General features: G+C 37.2%; 1 protein-coding gene and 1 long non-coding RNA gene across 2 annotated transcripts in view; both read left to right on the top strand.

Annotated features, from left to right (window-relative positions):
- Nucleotides 1–27,559, top strand: part of LOC127504122 (uncharacterized) — a 1,137,365-nt gene that overhangs the window by 783,190 nt on the left and 326,616 nt on the right. The window lies entirely within an intron of this gene.
- gabra3 (gamma-aminobutyric acid type A receptor subunit alpha3) overlaps nucleotides 1–27,559 on the top strand; it is a 222,200-nt gene that overhangs the window by 126,213 nt on the left and 68,428 nt on the right. Inside the window, exon 6 of the mRNA XM_051878531.1 lies at nucleotides 26,614–26,696. Coding sequence (XP_051734491.1) covers nucleotides 26,614–26,696 — 83 coding nt within the window. The remainder of the gene's footprint in view (nucleotides 1–26,613; nucleotides 26,697–27,559) is intronic.

Below are 27,559 nucleotides of genomic sequence, written 5' to 3' on the forward strand. Positions count from 1 at the left end.
GAATAATCAGGGTTGTTCTCAACCCAGTCTCATTGGAAATATATGACTCAGCCTACCTTTCTGCAAAACTGCAAAGACAAACCTGTTCATACATTTCACTGCAGTACCCATGTGAAATAGAGCCAGTAAAACACCAACAACCTTCACACAAATTATGATTATGGGGTAGATCGATTAATAAAGACTGATTTTCATGCAGTTCCTTGCATAGTACTATGTTATGACCTCAACACTTTTACCATAGTGCATTATTGGTAAGCAAATGTGACCCTGGATCACAAAACCGGTCATAAGTAGCACAGGTATATTTGTAGCAATAGCCAACAATACACTGTATAGGTCAAAATTATCGATTTTTCTTTTATGGCAAAAATCATTAGGATATTAAGTAAAGATCATGTTTCATGAAGATATTTTGTAAATTTCCTACCATAAATATATCAGAAATGTATTTTTGTGAGTGGATTTGCATTGCTAAGAACTTCATTTGGACAACTTTAAAGGTAAACTTTAAAGAAATATTTTCTCAATATTTTGATTGTTTTGCACTCTCAGATTCCAGATTTTCAAATAGTTGTATCTCGGCCAAATATTGTCCTAGCCTAACAAACCATACATCGATAAAAAGCTTATTTATTCTGCGTTGTATACATCTCAATTTCAAAAATTGACCCTTATGGCTGGTTTTGTGGTCCTGGGTCACATATACATTTTAATGTTTGCACCACATAATCTGCTCCGTATGTATGGCTTTTTATGGACGTAGTAAACTTGCTTGATATTTCACGTGGTACAGTGTTGCACTTGTGATACGGAGCTACTTGGGACGAGTCTGGTGAAACACAAGTCACAACACTTCACAAAAGAGCTCAAAGCAAGAAGCAAGCTAAGACAGCATGCTTGTTTCAGCAAATATGTTTTTATATACACTGCTCAAAAAAAATTGAAGGAACACTTTTCAATCAGAGAATAGCATCAAGTCAGTTAAACTCCTGGGATATTGATCTGGTCAGTTCAGTAGCAGAGGGGGTTGTTAATCAGTTTCAGCTGCTTTGGTGTTAATGAAATTAACAACAGGTGCACTAGATGGGCAACAATGAGACGACCCCCAAAACAGGAATGGTTTTACAGGTGGAGGCCACTGACATTTGTTCTCTACTCATCTTTTCTGACTGTTTTTCACTAGTTTTGCATTTGGTTAGGGTCAGTGTCACTACTGGCAGAATGAGGCGATACCTGGACCCAACAGAGGTTGCACAGGCAGTCCAACTCCTCCAGGATGGCACATCAATATGTGCCACTGCCTGAAGGTTTGCTGTGTCTCCCAGCATAGTCTCAAGAGCATGGAGGAGATTCCAAGAGACAGGCAGTTACTCAAGGAGAGCTGGACAGGGCCATAGAAGGTCCTTAACCCATCAGCAGGACCGGTATCTGCTCCTTTGTGCAAGGAGGAACAGGATGAGCACTGCCAGAACCCTACAAAATGACCTCCAGCAGGCCACTGGTGTGAATGTGTCTGACTAAACAATCAGAAATAGACTTCATGAGGGTGGCCTAAGGGCCCGACGGCCTCTAGTGGGCCCTGTGCTCACCTGTGCATTTCCCATTGAACACCAGAATTGGCAGGTCCGCCACTGGCGCCCTGTGCTTTTCACAGATGAGAGCAGGTTCACCCTGAGCATGTGACAGACGTGAAAGGGTCTGGAGAAGCCGTGGAGAACGTTATGCTGCCTGTGACATTGTTCAGCATGACCGGTTTGGTGGTGGGTCAGTGATAGTCTGGGGAGGCATTTCCATGGAGGGACGCACAGAGCTCTGCAGGCTAGACAATGGCACCCTGTCTGCCAATAGGAATCGGGATGAAATCCTTGGACCCATTGTCAGACCCTACACTGGTGCAGTGGGTCCTGGGTTCCTCCTGGTGCACGACAATGCCCGGCCTCATGTGGCGAAAGTATGCAGGCAGTTCCTGGAGGATGAAGGAACTGATATCATTGAATGGCCCCAACACTCGCCTGACCTAAATCCAATAGAACACCTCTGGGACATTATGTTTCGGTCCATCCGACGCCACCAGGTTGCACCTCAGACTGTCCAGGAGCTCAGTGATGCCCTAGTCCAGATCTGGGAGGAAATACCCCAGGACACCATCCGTTGTCTCATTAGGAGCATGCCCCGATGTAGTCAGGCATGCATACAAGCACGTGGGGGCCATACAAACTACTGAGTACCATTTTGAGTTGCTGCAATGAAATTTCAGCAAAATGGACTAGCCTGCTGCATCATTTTTTTCACTTTTATTTTCGGGGTGTCTTTGAATTCAGTCTTCTGTAGGTTGATAATTTTAATTTCCATCAAACGATGTGGCATCCTTTCGTTCCTAACACATTACCCAGTCTATATCAGTATAGATATCCAGCATGATATTTTTCCCCATTGAGATCTGATGTTTTCAAAGTGTTCCTTTATTTTTTTTGAGCAGTGTATATTATGCATGTTTCTTCTTTTTTTTTTTTCTCACATTACTGGTTAAGATTAGTGTAGGATTTAGTGTATGTGATACATTCATTTCAAACATGATGCATTTTAACACACTAATTAGCATTATTATTATTATTATTATTATTATTATTATTATTTTAAATGAATGAATGCGTTTTGTCAATGTTCGAATGTTTTTGTTTTTAGGTTTAGGTTTTTATTTACTTTTACTTCAGTTTATGAAAATGTTTCATTTTTGGCTTTGTCTTGGCTTCAGTAAACTCTAATATTGTTTATCTTAGTAGATGTGAAGGTAATGTCTATTTCCTTGTCTGTATTCAGATCATATTTTTATCCATTTATACTTGCTTGCTTTGCTGTTGTATTTTTTTGTTAAAAAGCATCAGCTCAGATCCTGACAACTATACAAACATGTTCACATAGTTGTAAGAGATTTAGCAAATATCGAGAGAAATTTGTGCTTTCAGTGAGGTCTAAAATAGACATAAACCCTGCAGTCAACCCCGCAAGTCAGTACTTTTTAGCAATTTTTTTTTTTTTTTTTTCACCACCTCTTCAGAAAATCTCTGGAGATGCAGACACTTAATTGATCTTTTAAAGTGCTATTTTACAGACAGAGACTTTATGACAGCCCGATTATACACTATTATGGCTGCATCAGTGCAATCGAGAACTAATAGCTAAATATGCAACCATCAGTAACACTTTACTTGCATTAATAAATTGTGATGTAATACTTAACAGATCAGTAGCTGATGCACTTTCAAATACCAGTATGTTAATATACTAATTTGTCATTTCAACTATTTAAATGTGCAAGAACTAATACTCAGTTAAGCATTATTTGATGTAATAGTGTTAATGTTATCAATGAAACTGTTATGCAGCATATTTTATTTATGATGCCCATCTTAAAAACCTCAACCACAAAAAGCACATTTTAATGAGCTTTCTAGGTATTAGTCATAAAGATTTGATTCATGTACTGGATATAAAAAGAAAGAGAAATTCTAATGCTGCTTTGAAAGGCCATCACACTCTCGCCAGTCTGCTTTTGAATTGAGGAAAAAAAAAGAAAAAAAAAAAAGGGCTCAGGGCATCATTTTAATGATGTTTGTATGCTCTAAACCGAACAGCGGGGGCATCTAAATCACATTCCGTTATTGCAATTAACAATGCCACAGCTGTTTAGATTGATGGACTAAACTTATATTAAATCTCTGCAGCATGCCTGATATCATGACTAAACCATAAAACCGTCCAATTTATATTGTAATAGCACATGGGGATTCAAGTTAAAGCCTATATTCAGAATATCATAGATAACACCCAGATGAGCTATTTCTTTTGCAAAAATCTGCAGTGTTGACAATTTCAGTGACGTAAACAATAACAAACGCGTTGGAATGCTACTGCGCATGTTTGGTCCTGAAGCATTTCCGGTGGCGCCATTTTTAAATCACAGATCTGTCAATACAAACATGTACTTTTGAGGCACTTTTATAAGCCATTTGATAGGTTATAAGACTGTAAAGACCGGTTACACTCACAATTGGTTGAATCGTGTTTGAGTCGAAGACTTGGGATATATTGAAGCAAGGCGTCTTCTCATAGGATAAGGACACGCAGTCGCATGAATAATTATGAGACACCTATGAGTCATCACCGTACTATAGTACAAGAAAACTTCACATCCTTTGACGTTGACACAAAGACAAATTTAAACACGGAAGTTGAAAATAGCACAAAAAGGTTTCAAATTAACTAGTTTTCTCCTACAATCAAAATGGATGGTAACATTGACTTCCATGATGTTCAACACACATAACTTCGTATTTAGTTTAGGGTTTCATGACCCTTTAAAGGATTAGTTCACTTTAAAATGAAAATTAAAGCTTTACTCACCCTCAAGCTATCCTAGGTGTATATGACTTTCTTCTTTCTGATGAACACAATCGGAGAAATATTAATAAATATCCTGATATCTAAGCTTTATAATGGCAGTGAATGGGTCCAAGGAGTATGAAGCTCAAGAAAGTGCCTCCATCCAAAGAAAAACGTACTCCAAGTTACAAAGAAAGTGTAAACTGGCGTCGCATCCATAAGTTGAATAGGGAAGGAGTAGGACGTAGCGTAAGCTTTTTGAACTGCTAGAGTTTTACACTTTCTTCTTAACTTGAATACAGAAGGTGGTCTGGAAGAAGCTAGATATTTTACTTCATAACTTGTTAAATATGGATTTTATGTTTCAAACACATCGCTTCACTTCAGAAGGCCTTAATTAACCTCCCTGAACTGTGTGGAGTACGATTATGATGGATGAATGTGGATGGAAACACTTTCTCCAGCTCATACTTGTTTGGTAACACTTACTGTCATTATGAAGCTCGGATGCGTCAGGATATTTATTAATATATCTCCGATTGTGTTCATCAGAAGGAAGAAAATCATATACACCTAGGATGGCTTGAGGGTGAGTAAAGCTTGGGCTAATTTTCATTTGAAAGTGAAATAATCCTTTAAGATTTTTACCCAGAGCTAAATAAAAATATGAAATTACTGTTTAAATTCTAAAAAAGGACACCAATCGCTGATATTAACATGCAATGAGACGAGGTCACATGACAGCAATAGAGCATGCTATCGTTAAAGCATCTTTGTAGCATACTGAATAGTCTTTCACACAGTATATACAGTAAATACTGCACAGTAAATTATATACAAGTGTTCCATTTCAAAGGCAGCCAAATCTCTTCTTGCTTCCTTCTCTTCTTTCTATCCATAACACCAGCATCAGTATTGTGTATTTTCTGTGTTGACCTGTTCCTTCGTTGATGTTCCCAGTGAATGAAGGTGTTTTTTGTAAGGTATGGTGAGCTAATGAGCTCTCTGAGTGAGGGGAGAGCAGAATAGCGAGTCATTATGACGTGGGAGATAAGAGGCAGTGTGTGGGATTGTAGTGTTTCGTCTCATGAGGCTGAATGAATGACTGACATACATTCAAACAAGAGATTCCTACATGCCTAATCAACCCTCAGTAAAGGTGTCAGGCTATTAGATATTCAAAAGATTATAAAAAAATAAATAAATAAATGTTATCTAACAATGTTATCTTTATTTTTAGCAAGGAGAAACAACCGTCTGTCTGTTCTACTGGCAAGCAGATTTAATGATGGTGGCTGCATCGTTTGTGGAACAAATGCATGAACAATGCTTAAACATCATATTATTGTTCAATGGCTTTCAAACATTGAATTAACTATCCTCTCTAAAACAAAGGAGCAATTTATATACTAACAGTGTAGTGATATAGTTCTGTGGTTCTCAAAGTGGGGTCCGTGATCAATAGCCAGGGGGTTCGCTGAATAATTTGCTATACTGTATTTTCTAGACTAAAAAAAGTCAAATTTTTTTATCATCTAAAACGTGCTGTGACTTATATTCCAAAGTGATTTATTTAGTGCATTTAATGTAAAAAAAAGCAAAAAGTAGTCATTTAAAGGTTTTTATATACATATTTCTCATGTCTGTACGTCAAGTATTCACTGTGTTTTGGTTCATTTTCAAAGCAACCTTTGCAAAAAAAAAAAAAAGTGTCAGAAGTAGCACAAGCGCTTGAAGTATGTCAGAAATAGAACAGGATAATTTTTTTTTTCCCGTCAGGGATTTCTCGAGTTGCATCGCGCCACATCCAGTGTAGACAGCATCACTGATTATAATGGGTTCTATCTGCTTTTGTTGCATCGCATGGCTCCACTTACGTCTGGTATAGACACAGTGTTAGAAAAAAATGCTCTTTTAAGAACTTTTCACTGAAAAAAATGGTTCTTCCATGGCACGTGAAACACCCTTTATGTGAAACCCCCTTTTGGAGTGTGTAACACGAGTTACATGCTGAAAATTAATATTTAAGCTTAGGGGTTTGTTCAAATCACGGGTTGTAAACAAACAAGTCACTGATTCGTTCATTGCACACTTAAGGTTCAAGGCTGTACACACTCTCTCAGCCTTGCAAGGAACAGTTGAAAGCAAGATCGTCTCCTGATGCAGATATTTTCTTATTTTTTTATTTTTATTTTTTAATAGACCCCCACTGTAAAAACCATTCACATGGTTTGAGTGGACTAAAAATAAACCTCTTGCCCAGGTTTCCAAGCAACAGGCTACTGACACAGATTAACACAATGCTCGTAAACAGCCCTGAACCCTGATGGCCTTGATCTGTTCCCCCACACATCCGCCACTCCCCTCTGGAACCTTGAGAAACGGAGCGCTACTGAGTGATTACCGTGCTCTCGCCAGTGCATGCCACCTCTTCAATTGAACGCTCGCATGAGATAATGAATTTTTTCTGAACGTAAAGGGAAATTAATTGTTTGGTGTGTGGCTGCCTGATATAAAAGCACTCCCACCAGTCACTTCTAATAATGGTAATTACTAAGATTGCTTCGTGCTAATTACCGTGAAGTATTGTAACTACAGAGGGCTTGTTTGTGAGGCCAACCCTCACCCTGCACGTTAGGGACCAGTGTTGGAATATGTAACTTTTAAAAGTTACATGTTATAATAATGTGTTTCTCATAAAAAAAGTAATTAATTATGTTACAGCATTAGCTACATTTGTGTTACTTTTTCTCATTGTCAGTTGTCTGAGCTGCTCTCTCATTCGAAACAATGTAGTGCAATGTTTTTCAACAGTTGCCTCAACATAGTTTGCTTCAGAGGCGATTATAGAATTTTAGTCTTCGAGGGACTACTTGAGCTAATGAGGCTTTTGGCTTTGAAAAAATTCCCTTACAACACGCTTTCCCTCTAGTTCTCTCCTTCCGTTTTTTTATGTATGAAATTCCCAAATTCTCTAAAAGTGCCACATACAATAAAATAGGTGTTCAGTGTTCTGAACTTTTTTCTTTTTTTTTTTACCACTTGTGTCCGTTGCTTTTGAGAAATTAGTGTAAAGACCCTAATATACTTCTAGCAAAACCAAAGAACAAATTGGTTTAATGTCATTTCAGACAAAATCAGGCAGTTTCTGGAGTTCAAAACAGCTTGCCACCTAGCAGCATGGGCGGTGTCAGGATATTCACTAACAGTACTCTTTTGGCGTTAAAAAATAAGTGAAAATTGGCACGGGAAAGGTGTGGACACAGGTTATTTTTGTGGATGGCCTTATTTCATATGCATTTGTAGGAGTTTCCCTTTCAGACGCAAAATTTACAAGAGGAGAGTATTTAAATGAGTTATACAAGGTGATTTACTAAGGTTTGCGCTAGTCAATTTACTGGTATTTGTGCCATTATGAGACTGTCCTCCTCCAAAAACGACCCTATAGGTTGTTTTTTCAAGCACCTTATTACGACCTATATTTACGCTTGAAAGTCATGCGCCCTCTAGCTGGCGTAAAAATAATGACAGTGTCGTGTTACATCTGTCGTCATGAAATGACATATAACCGTCATTACCAATCAAAATGCGTGTTCATTTAAATGCAATGTGTGGACTTTTTACACAGTCCCTTACCCGCCATTTGTCCTATTTCCATTTAGCAAAACTCATTTTTTTATTAACGACTACACCTACCCCAACCCTAAACCTACCCTTAGTGATTTATAGTGCATATACACTTTATGAGCACATGCGTTCCCTGGGATCAAACCCACGATTGCATGATCACATGATTGCATAATAAGACGCAGATAAAAGGGAACAATGCATTAAAATGAAAGTGTCCTGCTGTCGATAGGGGCGCAACTTTAGTAAATGCTCCTATGGGTCGTTTTTTCAGGGAAGTGACAAACAACCTATATGGGCGTATTGGTTGGAGGACATGTTGGCCATTATTTATAGCCCCAAAAAAGCATGTCTTAAACCAGATGCTAATTTGCGCTGCTCTTGGTAGATTGCATTGGTCATTGTGGAAATGATCCGGATGTGTCTGTGTTCTTTAATTTGCACGTCGTCGGTAGATCACGCACACAACTTTCCACTCCCATTGGTGCTTTTTTGGAATTGTGCTTTCAGGCTAATTTGCCCTGTTTAGTAAATCTGCCACTGTAACAAAGGAAAACTATAAAATATACACATAAAAATACATTTAAGTCAGTTTTGAAGTGATCTTCATATAACAAAAATAATGTAAAGCTGTTAGTTTCATTAAAAACAAAAAAAAACCTCTGAGACATGAAAGTGGAGTAAGCCAAAGAAATGCCCAAGTGCAATATATTGGGTTTTTGAACTTTCTTTGAGGTTTTTAAATCTGTTTGTCAGACGGAACAGTGCATTTTTTTGGACGAGAGATCTGTGATGGCGAAATTTGATGACAATTATTACTGCCCTATATTACCAATGTCTGGGTCTGTCTCCAACTACACAGAAGGACAATACTTAATATAACAAACTTTAAAAAAAATTTAACAACTGGTAATAGGGTATTTCAGAGTGATAACTCAGATAGCTCACAGCAGCTGTGGTTTTCAGCAAACATGTAGCTCTAGCATCACATAATCACAGATTTTTAACAGTGTTGACAGTTAATCGCTAATATTTTGTGGAGCTGAGATGAAAGACATGGAGGCTAAATTGCTCTAAATAGGGTTTAGTGATGCTTACAGTTTGCAGTCATTATATAATGACTGTATCCTTGTCATTCCATGCAAAACCACTTTGAAATCCCACAGGGTTTGGGGAGGGGCATATATTTTGTGGTTGTGAAGTGACAAATCCAAGCTAAACTTTTGATTTGTATAATGTAGATGTCAGGTTCTTAAAAGTCACTTTGGCTCTAATGTGACATCTTGTATTTTGATAAACTGTGGCGCTCAGGTTCATAAACTTTCAGTATGCTCTCATTTGGTAGGTGCTGTGAGTTCTACCTGTTGAGGTGTGGAAACAGAGAGAATTTTCTGTTCAAAAGAGTCAGACATCACTGTATAATCACGCCACGAAGACAGACAGCCTGGAAATAACACTTCCCAAAGCAGTTTTCACAATCAACCTTGAGAGCATGATGAGGTATAAAGAAACTGTGTTTTCATTTTCTCATGTAAGCTGTCTGTCAGCTCTGGTATGCCAGCATCCCGCACTCAATCATACAGGGTTTTTTGTTTGCCATTGCATTTTAGCTGCCCTTCTTTCAAGGACCAAACGGATGGGCAGGTGTTTTTTTTTTTTGTTTTTGTTTTTTTTGTCTGACTACTCTGAAAGCAGCCAGTCAAAACTGACTTGTATAAATAAACTTGCTAGATTCATTTTACAGTGTTTCAGTGCTCTTTCTTTTGTTCAGTCTAGGGGCTTATCTAAAAGTAGGGCTGCGTGATTAATCGAAATAAAACCAAAATCATGATACTGCCAAAAGACTGATTTAATTTAAAAAATATAGTCTGCATGAGCCACATGCTTCAGACATCTGCCATATTCAGTCATTTATCATTAATATGCATAATACTGTTACCATGGACTCTTCAAAATACTGTGAATAATATATTGACAGATGCCATATTAGCGTTTTTTTATTATTATTATTATTTATATGAACTCACATTATCTATCACAAACTACATTTCTCATGATCTTCCCTGGCACCTGATCACATGCACCTGTCTCTCGTCAGCACTCCATTCACGCTATAAAATCCCAGCACACTCACACACAGTCTTGGTCTAGCCTCACCTTGAGCAACAGACTCGCCTGTTAAAACTTACCTGAACAATCTCCAACGCTGTATCCTTGATATCACTCAAGTCATCTCCTACACTGTAAAACTCAATACGTTCAGAATAGTCAACACATTTGAGGAAAATTATTACCTCAAAATGTTTAAGTAAACTAACTATTTTTATTTATTTATTTATTTTTTTTAAGTTAATTGAACTTAACATTTTTGTGACAAGTGGGGCGGGGCCGAGAGCCGTAGAAGCGGAGCAAGGCCAGTGTGGTCCACAGGTGTCTCTCATTAGCAATCATGTCACCGGCTCCCACAATTCTCAGCTTCGCTCATCATAATGTTAATTACATACAATTCATTTACATAAACATAACATTCAGATCTTGGTTATATATCAGATAGCAAATAAACGCATGCTATTTTAACTATCCAACGTGATCTCATGAGAATACGTGTGTATTTTTACGTAAATTGTGGTTCTACCACACGTACATTTACTTACGTTTTCATACACACAAAAACGTACAACATTGACGTATTTAGAGGACTAAAACGTAAAAATACTTACGTATTAACAGCAATAAAAACGTAAATCATGTAACGTAAAGTGTGAATGTATATGAATTCCCATGTATTAATATTAAAATCGTGGCTTTAATGATTTAATGTTGTTTTTAGTCTTATTTATTGAAAGCAGTTTACTCATCTACTTAATATGAAATATCATTTCTGTTCGTGACTTGTGCTGCGCGTTTCGGAGGATTACATAATGTTAAACAAGATTACAATTTAAAACCTTATGAATAATTTTTCTGTAATTGTTTAACCATTTTGTAATATTTAGTTTGTTTGCTGTGCGACACAGAAGGCGTTTTCTCCTATGCAGCGACTGACAATACAACCGTAAGATACACCAAAACACAACATACATTCACAAATCACATCCATTTTATTTGTTCGCTGTACTCCCAATCTTTAGAATCCATATGTTTGTAAGGAACAGATCCAAATTCAGCCCTTTAGCCATCAATCTTCATCTTCATTCTCAGCAACAACGACCATCACAGTCAAAGCTCGCGCTCGTTATGATTCAAATTTGAAAGTGGCGCCACCCTCGAGAAGCGTTACGACATGGTTTACGGCACTGATATCAAACGCTCATTGGTTCTCACCTGCTTCGTCACAGATTGCGACATGCCGTGTTTCAGTGGATTGACATTTGAAATGAGTGTCGCGCCTTCACGGAGAGAAGCCGGATTCATCATATTTTCATGGATTAATAAGTTAAATTCTGCTCTGTACCCTATAAAAAACTATTACCGCCAGAGAGGACTGTAACTGGAACTCATCATCATTTGAACTACTTTCGGTACCACTTTTGACATTTTCGCAAAAAAAATAAATTATTGTGATTACGCTTGTTTGTCTGTCACTCTTTTATTTATAACAGTAGGTAGTTTAAAGAAATAGTTATGGGTAGGTTTAGGGGTAGGTGTAGGATTAGTGGCTCAAAATATCGTTTTAATGTTATATTTTTACTAAAATTGTCATTTTCCTACACATTTCTGCCCATTATGTTTTATTCTTTTAACATTCTGTATAAAATGGGTAGGTTTAGGTTCGGGATGGGGTTTAGGGATCTTACATTTATCTACAAAACGATAAAAGGGAAATTATACATATATATTTAAGACATGATAAGATTCGTAAATATTTTACGTTTTTTTCGCTGTAAAAACGTAAGTATTTTTACGTTTTATTGCCATAATTACGTCAATATTGTACGTTTTAGCACCTTTCTAAACGTACAAAAATGTACGTTTTGTGTCTTTGAAAGTTACGTATTAATACCTACGTATTAACAATGAGACCAGGCTGAACTATCAAAGAGACTGTCATTATATACTTGCATGTATATAATCAAACAACATACAGTATATGTGATTTTAAAAGTTTTGCAGCCCATCCTCAACCTAACCACAGGCTCTAATCTTCACCACAGTGGTAACCCTACAAAACTATTATAACAGAACCCCCTGTCAATCCTAATATAACACAACATTAACTTATGTCTCACTATGTTAATCCTGTGCAAAAGCACACAAAATAACACTTAATTTCAACATTTACTTTCCTTATACAGTCTGATGCAAAGCATGCTGGCAATTAAAAAAAAAAAACTGCTGCAACTCAATCATATTAAGTTCAGGTTACTAAAATCAAATTTTGAGTTCACACAGCTTTTTTCTATTGAGTACAATGAACTTTATCATTTGAGTGAAACAAATTTTACTGTGTCTGCTCCCAGTGATCATCTTTGTGCTCCTCGTCTCGTCTCGGCTGTTGGGTCAATAAACCTACCATTGCTGCAGTATTCCAGTTCTCTCTCGTTCCTGTCTCTGTGTATACCATGACATTACCTTAGCTTAATTATGTCAAGATTCAGGGCCCAAAAAGTATTGTCTAGATCAGAATGATCTTAATTTGAAAATCTCATGTTTTGCTATCCAGGATCAGGTAAGCCATCTTATTTTTATTATTATTATTATTTTTATTTTATTTTTATTTTTTTCAAAGAAACATTAGATAAGATCACGTTGATCCAGATACAACTGTTTCCAGATTACCAAATCTGGATTACCAGTGATCTAAATGGGACAACACATTAGGCTACTCGCCTACATTGTAGATTAGTCAGCATTGGGTCACTTTTTGGTTTTATTTGAAGTGACTGAAAATGGCAAAATAAAACAATACAAACATCCTCTTCCATTTTCAGGCATTTCTTTTAAACAGTCATCTGACCCACAAAATATACCTACACACTGATGAACCAAAACATTATGACCAGTCAGGTGAAGTGAATATTGTTGATCATCTCCTAACACGGCCACATATTAAGGTCACAGTAGATTAGTTTGTAAGCAAACAATCAGCTCTCGTTAGGAGAAATGGGCAGGAATAAAGATCTGAGCGTCTTTGACAAGGGCCAAATTGTTATGGCAAGACGACTGGATCAGAGTGTCTCTGAAATGGCAAGGCTTGTGGTTAGCGGAAGCACCTACAATGAGCAAGTGTCTGAACAGGACTTTGGAGCAGTGGAAGAAAGTTGCCTAGTCAGATGAGTCCTGTTTTCTTTACCTGGGCAAGTGATGGCACCGGGATGCAATGTGGGACAACGACAAGCTAGTGGAGGGAGAGTGATGCTCTGGGCAATGTGCTGCTTGAAAACCAAGCCACCGACCTAAACATTGTGCAGGTACACGCCTTCTTGACAGTATTGTTCCCTGGTGGAAGTGGCCTCTTTCAGCTGGATAATGCACCCTGTCACACTGCACAGATTGTTCAGGAATGGTTTGAGGAACATGATGAAGAGTTCAAGGTGTTACCCTGGCCTCCAAATTATCCAGATCTCAATCCAATTGAGCATCTGTGGAATGTGCTGGACCAACAAGTTCAATCCACAGCAGCTCCACCTCACAACCTACAGGACTTGAAGGATCTGCAGCTAACGTCTTGGAGCCAGATACCACAGGATACCTTCGGGGGTCTCGTAGAGTCCATGCCTCGACGAGTAGGCGCTGGTTTGGCAGCATGCGGAGGACCAGCATATTAGGCAGGTGGTCATAATGTTTAAAAAGTTGTATGCAAATACCTTAAAAAAAAAGCATAATTCAGATTTCAGAATCAGCGCTTTGACATTTGCAGCTTGCTCACACTTTTAATACAGGGGCAACTGACTTTAAATAAATAACCTTTTACATGCTCAGGATGTTTGCATTGTAATAATGTACAGGGAGTTCAGATATAAAATTGCTGGGATTGAAAATGAATGGGACCATGTCGTTTTGTCACTGTGTTTATTTTAAACAAAAATGAATAAAATATTCAAAAAGTGGAAATAAAGTGCCTAACAGGTATTTAATAGTGGGTACAAAAGTGTTTAACGAGTATTTAATTGGCCTATAATTGAAATTGAATGTAGTGTCCTCATGTTAATCGGATGGGCTGGCACATTGACCCAGACGTGTGGAGCTCATATTGTTACCACACTCAAAACCATGGCTCCCTTCCTGGACCTTCGAGGACACCTTTACCGATCAGCAGGTTCAGTATGGTTATGATTAGGAGAGAGCTTTAAAGATATAGGGACAGGTAATAGCCCAATAAGGCCGTATCAATTTATGATTTAAATAAATATAATCATATACACACAATATGTTGTTGTTATTATTACATATTGTTTTATAATATAAAACATTACACTGGGGTACAAATAGTATTTGCTACTATTTGCACTAAGTATAAATAGCATCTAACAACTATTTACAAAAAAAGTTCTGTCATGAAACTCTAGATGGCACAGGCTGATAGGTCCTTAACTCAATTTGTTAGCGATGACATCATTATCTACATAGCGCAGCTGATTGGTTGCTATGGCATCAGCAGCCAATGTGCTTGCTGCTCAACATTCAAAAACTTGGCACTTTTTGCTGTTAGCAGTCTGCAGCGCCCTCAGAAACCCTCCACCTTCCCCAGCTCCACCTGTATGGATCTATGGTTATTTCATGTATACGTGCAGCAGCAGCATGTCTTACATGCTCACAGCAGCATGTCTGTGAATGTATTGGCATTAGCAAGTCTCAGTACTTGCTCTTCCACCAAGACCAAATACATTAGCATTGCCATATCCATTACCATGCCAATCTCTCCGAGAGTTGTCATGACAGAAATATATTTACGCTTAGTGTAAATAGCGTGCTTTTGCTATTTGCACTTAGAAAAATGGTTATTATTCCCCTTCTCAATAAGAAGCTCAAAATTCTGATATTCCGAGTTGAATGGAAAAATAGTATGACTTTTAATGATTTTCCCCCTTTTTTTTCCTCTACTTGACATGAATATTTACACGGTATTAAGTATCCTGTGGCAGTTTATTGGTGCCATCACTGGTGTATAATCGAGATAAGATTTACCTAAAGAGGGTAAGATCTCCAAACGCAAAACACTTTTCTTTTTTTTTTACTCAACATCTTGACCCAGGTTCTTTTTTCTCTCTTTGTTTCAAATGGTTCATCTTCATATCTCAGTTTTCCTCCTCTCCGTCTCCAAAGTGTAATGATCCTTGCTCTCCGTCTGGCTTTTGTTCGTCCCATACGACTCTTCTGTGACTACAGACTGGTTGGAGAGAGCAAGCATCAAAGTCCTCAATTCAGAAACTGTCATCATTAAGTACAGCAGAACTAGTGCATTGGGGATCTTGTCTCAGCTTCTGTAAATCTTCATTGATCAACTTCCACATCCAGGGATATGATGATAAGTGTAACGGAGGACTCTGCACTGTACTGACGGTAGATTTGTCACATGTCAAGAACACTTTTCACTTCTCATCAGCGTTGTAAATCTCCAGAGGCCAGACAAGAGGTCATTGTTGATGTTCTTTCTATGAAGAGCATACTTGGAGAAGAGTGAAAAGAGTGCAAGAGTGTTGATAGATTGAGTGACACCACGGAATGTTCAGAGGCATACAGAGAAGCATGGGGCGCCTCATCGAGTGGTTTATTCCATTAGAGCGAAGGTGTTGGTGATGTAATCAGTGCCGCATATGGCCCCCAAATGGAATTACAAAAATACTAAAATAGTTTTCAATAAACTAAGTTTCCTACTCCCCCATCTGGCTTTGGTCAGACAGATAACCACCCAGCACAGCACTGGTTGAACAAATGATGTGCCGATCTGGAGTGCATTTCCCAAAAGCAACATAGTTCAACAATTTGGCATTTTGCAAAACCATAGTTCCAACAAACATTCGCAAACCAACGCCAACTTGTGTGCTTGGAACTACGCCTCTTAACCTGTGGTCAGGCTAACATTCAGTAGTAGTACATTTTATATCTTTCATCCCATTACATTTCAATCTATATATTTTAGTGTGTCAACAATCAGCGTCATTTTTGATGAGTGCGCATGTGCATTAATGCATTATTCCTTTTCACACAAATTATGATATCAGGGGCAGATTATCGATTAATAAAGACTTATTTTTGCACTGTTGCTTTCACAATACTGTGTTTTGATCTCAAAACAGTATTACCATAGTGCAGTGGTTGGCAACAGGCGGCCCGCGGGCCAAAACTGGTCTGCCAGCAATAATATCTGGCCCGTGCCCACGGCCAGATTATTTTGATAGCCAGATTATTTTGATAGATCTTCGTCTCATGGTGCCTTCTAATATTATCACCGTGTCTACACCAGACGTGACTTTTTTCGCGTTGCACCGCAACAGCTAAAAGCTGTCCACACTGAACGCAACAAACCGACCATTGCAAAGCACTTGGACTACGTCAGTAACAGAACGGGGAATCCGTTTACTGTCGGGAATTTGTTGTTGCGTCGTGCCGCGCCACGCCGTGCTGCACCGCATCCAGTGTAGACAATATCACTGATTATAATGGGTTCTATTATCTTTTGACGCATCGCACCATGCCGCTTGCATCCAGTGTACACATGGTGTATATTCTTAGCAAACAGCGATAACTTTGTTGCAGACAAGACACACTGGCTTTGCCCTCACCAAACTAGGTGGTATTATGCACCAAATGCATAGTTGTCTTTCCATTCTTCTTTGTATTCCCTATTTTCGCTGACAACTTTCCTCTTTTGACTCTTTGATAATGCCATTTTCTCTCACCAGCTAGCTTAAATCACTCTGCACACAACGTAATTGCGTACCTCCAGCACGCAAACAATTAAAAAAAAAAAAAAAAATGCAGTTTATTACGTGAGGATGCCAAGGAATAATTCTGAGTGTAAAAGTAGGCTACGTCAAATAATTATTACAATAAGTTGGGCTCATTGTGTAACAAGCAAATTAAAATGATACACATTTATTATTCACAATATGGAAAGAGGAAATAAAACAGTTCGTTAAGAGCATGACTCAAACATGCCATTAATGGACTTATTCAAGTCCTCTTTTATTTTTTTAGTTATTAGTCCATTCTGCATCTCCCACATATGTGTGTTTTTAGGCTGTCTGTGTTGCAAGTTGGTGAATGAAGATACTTGCCAGGTTACGTGTCACTACTCTGCTTTATTAATTTATCCAGTGTAAAACCCGGACACTGCCACACAAATGTGGCTTCTTGTTAACAACTGTCCTACTACAGGATTTAAGTAGTAACAGCTCACTACCAGTTACAAAAGACACTGTAACAGTCTGTCACAGGCAATTCTAGTTGCATTTTTCATCGATTAATTTCTTAAATTTTCCTTTGACTATGTTCTGGCCCGCCATCTAGTGGCGAATTTTTTTTTTTTTGGCCCGATGCCAAACTTACTTGACAACCCCTGCCATAGTGCATGATTTGTCAACTAATATATATTAACATTTGCATCACAGTATTACACCCAGTCCTAACCATACGTGATGCGCAATAAAAGATATATTTTCCATGGTAATTCGAGTTTTTGTCCTAACCAGCCACAATGCAATACGAAACAATTATATTTTTAGAAACGGTTTCTATGGCGTCACGGATGGAACAACATGCAAAGTATGACAGTAATAATCTCATGTACTGATTATGTGCTTTATTTAATGTTAAAAGAATGTAATGGGAGTTTGAATATCATTTTGCATAACCGTTATAGCCATACTAACAGTCACAATGGATAATTCACAGATCTTGAAAATAAGTTAAAAGAAAAATGAAAGTTCAAACTGTGAACTCAGTGTGAACAAACAGGTATATACTATGACAAAGATTGTATCAGTCACTCACTTTGTATTTTTAATAATGTTGAAATGGTGTAATATTTATGAATTTGAATATATATGTATCTATTTCATTGTGATTGCAGTGCAGAGCTTTCCTGATTTTTGATTGATTTTGTTGCATCAAATTTGGACAAACAAATTTCTTGTCACTGGAATTGCAATGTGTCTGGTTTGGACAAGGGGTTAAACTTGCTTGGTAGCTCATCTGGTGCAACGGTTCACTTGCACAGGTCCAAGTCTCGTAAAATAGGACTCATGACACTAAACAAAAGAGCTCAAAGTCTTTTAGAAGCAAGCTAAAACTGCATGGATGCACAGTTTCTTTTTTTAAATCTCACACTTTAGCACCACTCACCGGACCACAATATGTTCATGAACTAACATAAAATGTTGCCGTCAGTTTCTTAGAAACTCACTACTCGCTAGACATTTAACTGTGAAACAACTTTGAAATGTGCAATAAGCAAAGTAATGCTGATTTTTTTGAGAACAGCATTGTGTAAGATATAATGACTTTTGAGTCAATGGATCCTTCTTCCAAAACATTTTTTTGCCTATTATAAGTGTTTATATTTTACACCCTAGTGTGATGGTTTTTGTGAGAAATTGTGTACATATGTCACTCAGCCCTGTGGCACTCATTAAAGAGTTCATTGTAAAGCATTATCTGTTGTGAAAGGTTAATTCATTATGGTTGTTATAGTGCTGTCCTGGAATTTATTTTCAAGAAAATACCGTGTCTATTAATGGGTAAAGCTACAGTAATGTTTTCAGCTAGTCAGCTTGAGTTCATTTCCATCTAAACTGGTTTAATCTCTAGTAAGCTTAGTAGTGACTATTTTATGAGCAGTAGGATAACCATATTCATCCACACAGTCACACAGAGCCAAAGCACAACCAAATCAATGTTCTTCTGCAAAATGCATGCAGTTTTGTTTTTTCAACCTCTAGAGGGCCAAAAGTTACATAGTGTACCCTTAACAAAGTGTTTGTGAGCAGTTTAGTAGACATTGGCCCGGTTTCACAGACAGGGCTTAGACTAAGCTAGGATTAAACCTTAGTTCAATTAGGACATTTAAGTAACTTTTATAAACATGCCCTAGAAAAAAAACATTACTGGTGTTCATCTTGAGACAAAACAATGGTACTGACATGTTTTAAGAAATGTCAGTTCAAGTTGCTTTCAGTTAAAACAGTTAAAACATGCACTTTAGTCTGGAACTAGCTTAAACCTTGTCTGTGAAACCGGGGGATATAGTTTTACATTCAAAACCTCCCAAAAATATATAAAAAGTGTAGAGCAAACATCACAAAATCTATATAAATTTTTTTTTATATATAATCAATAAATACATTCACTTTTTTACTAGAATATCTGACATTCCAGGTTTTAAATATAGTTCAGTAATGTTAAAGATAATATCTATTTTTCGACAAGTAAATAGAAAACTATTAAATCCATGCTTAAAAATAGTTGTTAAAAAGTTAATAATATATAGCGTTACATAATACATTAGTTGCTTTTCTTTATCTTTTTCCAAATGCTTTTATTCATCCAAATGTCAATCAAGTTAAAAAAAAAATCCTTTAGACAGATCATGAAAGCAGCCAATTAAACATCAAACTGCTTTCAAAAGGTGATTTTCTCTATTCTTACCGTATAAATCAGTGTTTAGAAACAAAATATTAACTTTCATCCTAGCACTTTATTATTTCACTGTTTGTAGAATACAAATTAAGATTAAATTGTTAAAGTTTCAAAAGACTACATGAATATCTCTAGGCTCTTATTATTGATCTGTTGCTGGAGATTTCACAATCCTCCTGAATACTCATTTATTAAAGTCATATTCCACACAGTCTTCTTTGCAAATGCAAGCTAATTTGCAGGGCCAATAACATCATAACTATTATGTGGGCACAATACCCAGGAGGTATCATCTCTATCTCATTAAACTGTTAAAGGTGCTCAGATCTTGCCGAAGAAAGTTTAGAAAGAAAAAGACACAAAAGTGCTAACGCCATGACTGGGCAAATCTGTCAGTGCTGCAAACTGTAGTACTCAGCGCATGGTCTGCTGCATCTTTTGGGAGCTTAGCTGAAATATCACCATCAGCCTCCTTTTTTTTTTTTTTTTTTTTTTTGTCTATTCCTGTACAGCTCACTGCGTCAAACTGTATTATATCCATGGATTTCAGATATGATAGATCTTGCAAGAAGTAAAATAGATTTGTCTGCTCATTTATCACAAACCCAAGCAGCACCAAAGCACAAGGAATGAGCAAGCCTTTATATCATCTCTTTAGATGAGGAAAAAGCTCCATCACTCTCTGTTTTGGCTCCACTATTCACTTTGATTACCTGTTAAAGAATATCTCATGCCTGGTAAACTAGTGCTTGATACTTGGACACTATATATCATACTGTATCATATTTTGATACTGAAATTCCCATCCAGGGTCACAGGAGGTTGGAGCCTATCCCAGCATCTCAGGTCACAGGTGGGGACACACCCTGACAGCAAGTTAATTTACACTTTCAATGCCCAGAAAGATACTAAAGACGTATTTAAAACAGTTCATGTGACTACAGTGGTTCAACCTTAATGTTATGAAGCGATGAGAATACTTTTTGTGTGCCAAAAAATCTATATCTAGTGATGGGCGATTTCAAAACACTGCTTCATGAAGCTTCGAAGCTTTACGAATCTTTTGTTTCGAATCAGTGGTTTGGAGCATGTATTAAACTGCCAAAGTCACGTGATTTTAGTAAATGAGGCTTCGTTATGTCATAAGTGTTTTGAAACGTTCAAAATTTCAATTGTTCACCAATAGGGGGCGTGATTTTGTTGTTCAGTTTGATTCACGCTCTGAACCACTGATTAGAAACAAAAGATTCATAAAGCTCCGAAGCTTCATGTAGCAGTGTTTTGAAATCGCCCATCACTAAATGTTGTTTAATTAAGTCGTTATTTTTTTATTTTTATTTTTTTTTTGCGCACAAAAAGTATTCTTGTCACTTCATAACATTAAAGTTGAACCACTGTAGTCACATGAACTGTTTTAAATATGTCTTTAGTAGCTTTCTGGGCATTTGAAAGTGTAAATTAACTTGGATTACTCGGATTTTATCAAAAATATCTTAATTTGTGTTCCGAAGATGAACGAAGGTCTTACGGGTGTGGAACGACAGCGTGAGTAATTAATGACAGAATTTTCATTTTTGGGTGAACTAACCCTTTAACTAATGTTAACAAATACAACTTTTGATTTAATAATGTGTTAGTAAATGTTGAAATTAACATTAACTAAGATTAATAAATGATGTAGAAGTATTGTTCAGTCTTAATTCATGTAACTAAAGTAGTTAACTAATGTTAACTAGTGAAACCTTATTGTAAAGTGTTACCATACAAATGAATAACAGTTTTCTCTTATTAAGTCTTATTAAGTGCAAACAATAAGTGCAACCATAATCAAAGTACTCTCTCAATATTCAAAGTGCAAATAGAGACCAAAATGTTCTTCAAGTATGATACAGAGCTAAGAGAGGGTTACATCTACACAGCCCAGCCTAAGATAGCTTTCATATTGGGAGATATTTGCATGCATCAGGGAGCCGACTTCAAAATGTGAGGTATCAAAATTGCTTTTGAATGTGCGCTCGTGTTTTACTTATGTTTTCGCAATCGTGAGTACTCTGTGAATAGGAAGCAGTGGTGCTGAGTTTGAATTCTGTAAGATCAGACATTTATCAGACGTTTTTAGGCTCTGTTGTGCAATGAATCCTCCGCCATGGTCTTGTCAGTCATCCCGTCACTTACTCTCGTCACATGATCAGTGAACTCTGATTCCTGCTGCACTACGTACGACTCTGCAGCTCGTGTTGGATGAGCTGGATGAGATTGAAACAACTGTTATCCAACTGAATTAAATGTTTTTTTTTTTTTTTTTCAATAAAAAGCAAAACGACAGTGGAGGCATAATGTAAACATAGCGGCAGCGTATTCTATGTGAATTTCACCGCCACACTCTGTCATGGCAATATACAGCTTTTCACCTTGACGAGAAATCTCGTCACATTTAAATCTCACGAGATCTTGTGGCACGAGATGTAGAAGTAGACGTTGATCTTCTGCTTTCGTCAAACTATGTTGTCTGAGAAATAAAAAATCAAAAATGTCTGGTTTTGGCAGCTTAGTTTCAATAAAAGATGTTTTTGGACTAACAAGGAAGTTTTGGGTTCTGAAACTTACATGATTTTTTTATAGTATAATGATCTCTTATATGTCAAAAAATCAGGGGGAAACCTCTTTAAATGTTTTACTAGTTTTCTACTACAAATTTCCAGCAATTCCACAAGTAACACATCTCATGAATCCTGACAGGGCCCTCCTGCACTTTTACACAGTTCACCAGCTTTCGGCCTTTTTCAGACAGCTCACTTCTCCAGCCCTGGGGTGCAGTTAGCTAGAGGTGTAGGATGGACAGATGGTTTCGCTCGTCCTTACAGGCTTTAGGGACCTCTCACCTTGCCCAGATCAGCTCACAGGAATGTAGCTGGAGGAGAGACAGCTGTGTTCTAGATGCAGTGCGGCTTTTACAACCAGCATCCTATTTGACTCAAAGTGGATCAGATAAGAGAATTGGATTCTTATGGTTTTAAGATAAAATTGAGAGGGAGAAACTTGATAAAGGATAAAAAGAACATAAATGTCCCAAAAAATCCCAAATGCCAGTAAAAAATGGTTTGGCTGATTTACTGGTCAGTTGGGTAACATTTCTTTGGAACTACAAAATAATACGCTGACCCAAGCCATACCATACCAGAGGCGTTGAGCTTTTCTTCTTCTTTTTATTCTTTGAAAAAGACAACAGCTACTGCCCCCTTGAGATTTGCTCAGTATTTCATAAAAAAAATAAATAAATAAATAAAAAAAAACTCTGCTGTAAAAGGGTAAGCTGTTTAAGCCTATTGGATAAAATGGTTAGTGTAGACGTCCACATTTTTGTATCTCTATCTGAACACGGTATGTTTTGTAAAAACGAAACATAACACTAAAATAAAGCAAATTAATCCCCATTCATCTTCCTTGCTGTCGTAGCAGTTTCAAATTATATAAAACTAAAATGTATTGTAACTAGAATATTGTTTTAATTGTATTTTGTAATGTATATATTTATATTTAAGAATTTGACTTAAAATATGATGCATACTGTTAAAAAAAAAATTTCGGTAACACTTTATTTATTTTATCTTTTAACTAGTTGCTTATTAGCATGCATGTTAATAGAATATTGGCTATTTATTAGTACTTATTAAGCACATATTAATGCCTTATTCTACATGACCTTATTCTACATTCTTAATCCTACCCAATACCTAAACTTAACAACTACCTTACTAACTATTAATAAGCAGTAAATTAGGAGTTTATTGAAGGAAATGTCGTAGTTAATAGTTTATATGTGTTCCCTATACTAAAGTGTTACCAAAATTTCTTACAAAGGTAAAAATGCCCTTGGAAAAAATGTGTAATCAAATAATATAAAGTACAGTTTCATGGGCTGTATTTAATATTTATGAAGGGTAGATGTTTTCAATTGAGGCAGGTGAACCAAACAATATCATGAACCTGGATTATATATCTGAATGCCCAGGGTAGAGACTTTTGAAAGCAAATCCCTGCCATCGGCCTTGTCAGAGCTGCCTCGGGAACAGGTAATGTGCTGAGGACCGTTGGGTCAATATGTTATTGAGGAGATGAGAGGCGCAGAAGCTCAGAGAGCCTGAGACCTAGTGCAAAGCTGGGAGGAAAGCCCAGGGGGACCTGCCAACCCAAGAGAGCCGTGACGTTCACTGACCGTGAAACTGACAAATGGCCAGTAAAGCAGCCGCAGCGGCGTGCATGCGCATTGACAGGCCAGCTGCGCTACGTGACCATAGGCACACATGTGCACACTGAATTAGAGCTGTAATGCTAGCTTCCCGTCACACTCTGTAATGATATGGTACACAAACGCTAGAGGTATTAGGAGGTATGGAAGAAAAATAGCAGCAAATGAGATTTCCTCAAACCCTTGCACACGTTCACACTCATTGGCTGCCATGTTTAAAGCTTACAACAATTCTAATTTAGTGACCTTTACTGTTCTCACAGACTCATCCACTCCGGCACTCAGTAGACTACGTACAGAAATGCACAGACACATGCTCTTCTCACTGTCCTCTTCTGGAAAAATATGTCACATCCTTCTGAGAGCTGTATATCGTCCAACATGACGGGCACAAATTGTGCCTCTGGTTTCACAGTCATGGCCTTGGAGAGAGTCAAGGAGGAACGAAGCAAATTCAGACGATGTTACATCAATCTGTGGAGAGGGGAACCGAATGAATTACTGAACCACCTTTAGTTTTCCACAGATGTGAACAGGAAGCAACTCACAGTCATTAAACTGTCTGAGAAATGACTTTGATTCACCTCAATGGATCAGGCCTTGATTCTCGCTAATTAAAAGCTTCGGGGATCTATTTATAGGTCAATTTACCCGACTCCATACAAGCTGTCAGCTTGTGACTCAGCTAATTTCAAGCGATGGCTCATGCAGTGTACATACACAAGACGTCGTCCACTAGCTTACTCGTCTCTGTATTTTCAAACACTTCACTGCAGTTTAAAGAATCCCTTTCAAGCAGTTATCACTTATTCAGTTTTCTTTGTACTAGATTAACACTCTGCTCTGTTCGATTTTTCTTCCTTGCCTTCTGTCTTAAGATGCTGTGAATTTCTACCCGAGATTCTTCAATGGATTAAATAAAATAGGCTATATAATTGAGAGTCTGATTCAGCAGTTCGCTATTATTGCCTAATCTTCTGTTTTATAGCCCAAATAAAATATAATCAGCCCTGTTTACTTTGTTAATAAATGTTTGTGGTCTTATTGAAAATGATTCATCAGTTTTTCAAAGAGAATAAAAGTTCTTTCATGAAAATGTAATATCTTGCTGCGCCTCTCAAAGACTTTCCTGTTCGGCTGACATCATCTAAGCCTCAGAATGCAGCCATTCTCTTGTGAAAAAGAAGTGCACTTAATGGTATTAACTGTGCACTTGTAGAGTACTTCAAATCTTAAAAATATATTTAAAATAAAATACTTTATATAACATTAATGAAGTAAAAGGTCATTTTCATGACTATGTTACACTGAAGTACACTTTAAAAAGTGCTCTTTGTAATTTCACATTAAAAGTCTTACTTTAAGCAACATTTAATTTTTTGTTTTTTGTCATTCTTTAAAAAACATTTTTACACACATTTTGATGTTTACTTACATTCTTAAGTACATGTATAGTTTTTGAACATAATTTGAACTGTAGTGTGTTATTAGTGTAGTATTTTGTATGTACAATTTAGTATGTACTAAATTGTTTAATTACAAATATTTAAAGGTGCAGTGTGTAAATTGTAGCGGCATCTAGCTGTGAGGTTGCGAATTGCTCTGTCCACCGCTCACCCCTCCCCTTCGTAGCACATAGAGAAGCTACAGTGGCCGACACAGGACAAAGATGTCGCCGTCTGAGACAGCAGAGAGTAGCCAGTCAAGCAATGACATTACTTCTTACTTCTAACAAAGAACGGTCTCTGCTTCTAAACCAGACGACTACTAATACTACTACTTATTCTTCTTCTTCATGTGTATTTAACATAGTGATGATGCAAGCTGCCTCTAAAAACACCAATGAAGAAGAAGAACAACAACATAGTGCTGAAACATGCTCTGTAGAGCAGTTTGTCCATTTAGGGCTACTGTAGAAACATGTTGCCGCAAAATTACGACTTACCATGTAAGGGGACCCACGGTGAATGAGATAGAAATGGCTCATTCTAAGGTAATAAAAACATAACGGTTTATTATGTAAGGTCTTTCTTCACCACTGAAAACATAGTTATGTATATTATATTGCATTTCTGTCAATAGATCCTCCTAAATATTACACACTGCACCTTTAATACATGAAATACAAATTTCAATAGAAGTAACATTAAACTGTATTTTAGTTTACCATAAGTGCTTTCGACAGTACACTTTGACCATATTTCATTCAGTGAAATTTGAGATGATTTTCAGTACAAGCTTGAAATAATATATTGCACATATGCATTTTGTAATTGCTAATATTTAATAGCAAATGCAGGGTGACCCTGACCTTCAGCCTTCCAGTCAAAAAGCCTCCTCAAATGTGGAAGCCAGTGGTGTTTCACTATATTATATTTGTGCCCAGCTCTTTATATAAAGGTGGACATATAAGTATGTCCAACTTTATGAGAGTATACTCGCTTAGGGCGATATATACTTTATAGCATGTTTCAACTGCTTGATTGCCTGTATCATCGCAAAATGTAAACTATATTATCGCCCAACTCTAATTTACCAAATGACTAGGTATGACGATTTTAAGCTATTTTAAACATTATCATCCTATTTCTAGTCTTAAACACTCACTTTCCATGATACAGTAAATTCCCAATGGATCAAGACAAGTCCCGCCATACATCAGTTCTTGTTTCACTCTGAAATACATCACATTACAAAAGTAAAATGAGTTGCAAATACTGTTTCATGCTGACTTTAAAGCTCTCTCTATGTGTCTGTTCCTCTCCACATAGATTAACCATCCATGCTGAGTGCCCCATGCATCTGGAAGATTTTCCTATGGATGCCCATGCCTGCCCACTGAAGTTCGGAAGCTGTAAGTGATCTCTGCCAATTGTCATTTCATTTGTCTAGATTAGCGTTTCTCAATGGGGGCATTCAAAGAACAATGGGGGAACAACATCAGAAATAGAATTGGGCATCTGTTTACTGTTGCAGCCTACATTTCATATAATAGGCCTGTAGATGGTACTTGGACTTAATTTAACCAACTATGATAGTTTCATCAAACCATAAATTAATATGCAGTACAAAAATAAGAGAACAATACCTACCATTAATGGCAACTTCAGGAGCTGCACGGAGTGCTTTGTAGTCAATTCACAGCAAAGCTATTTAAATTGAAAACCAATTTAAATTTAAATTTTAACCATTTTAATTAAGACCGGGGAATTACCACTTCACATTGTTCAATGAAATTTGAGCTGGTTGGTGTAGTACATGTGACAAACGGGCATTGATATATATATATATATATATATATATATATATATATATAATCAACACACTAGCAATCATAGAGAGACCCATATATGGTCTACAGTTCTTGATCACTTTTGTAAACAGACTGTGGGGTCACAGATATGAATATGCAACTGCTGACAGAAACTCCTTGTATTTTATTTTTACAGTGAGCAGAATAATTATAACAAAAAAAAAGTGTGAATAGAGTGAATAGTGGTTAGCAATCAAGTGGTGTCCAGTCTGTCAGTCAAGTCCGAAGTAAGATGCAAATCTGTAGCAACGCATTATGGCAACAGCGTCTCAGACTGTCTGATGGCAAATATGTAAAGTAAACTGGAATTTTGACTTTTGAGCGATTCGCTGTTTTGTGTTTTGATAGTTGTTGAGGGGGCACTTTTGATTCATTTTGAAAAAGGGCAAGGGCTTGAGCCAGAG

The sequence above is a fragment of the Ctenopharyngodon idella genome, chromosome 21 (assembly GCF_019924925.1).
Source record: "Ctenopharyngodon idella isolate HZGC_01 chromosome 21, HZGC01, whole genome shotgun sequence".
NCBI classification, from domain to species: Eukaryota; Metazoa; Chordata; class Actinopteri; order Cypriniformes; family Xenocyprididae; genus Ctenopharyngodon; species Ctenopharyngodon idella.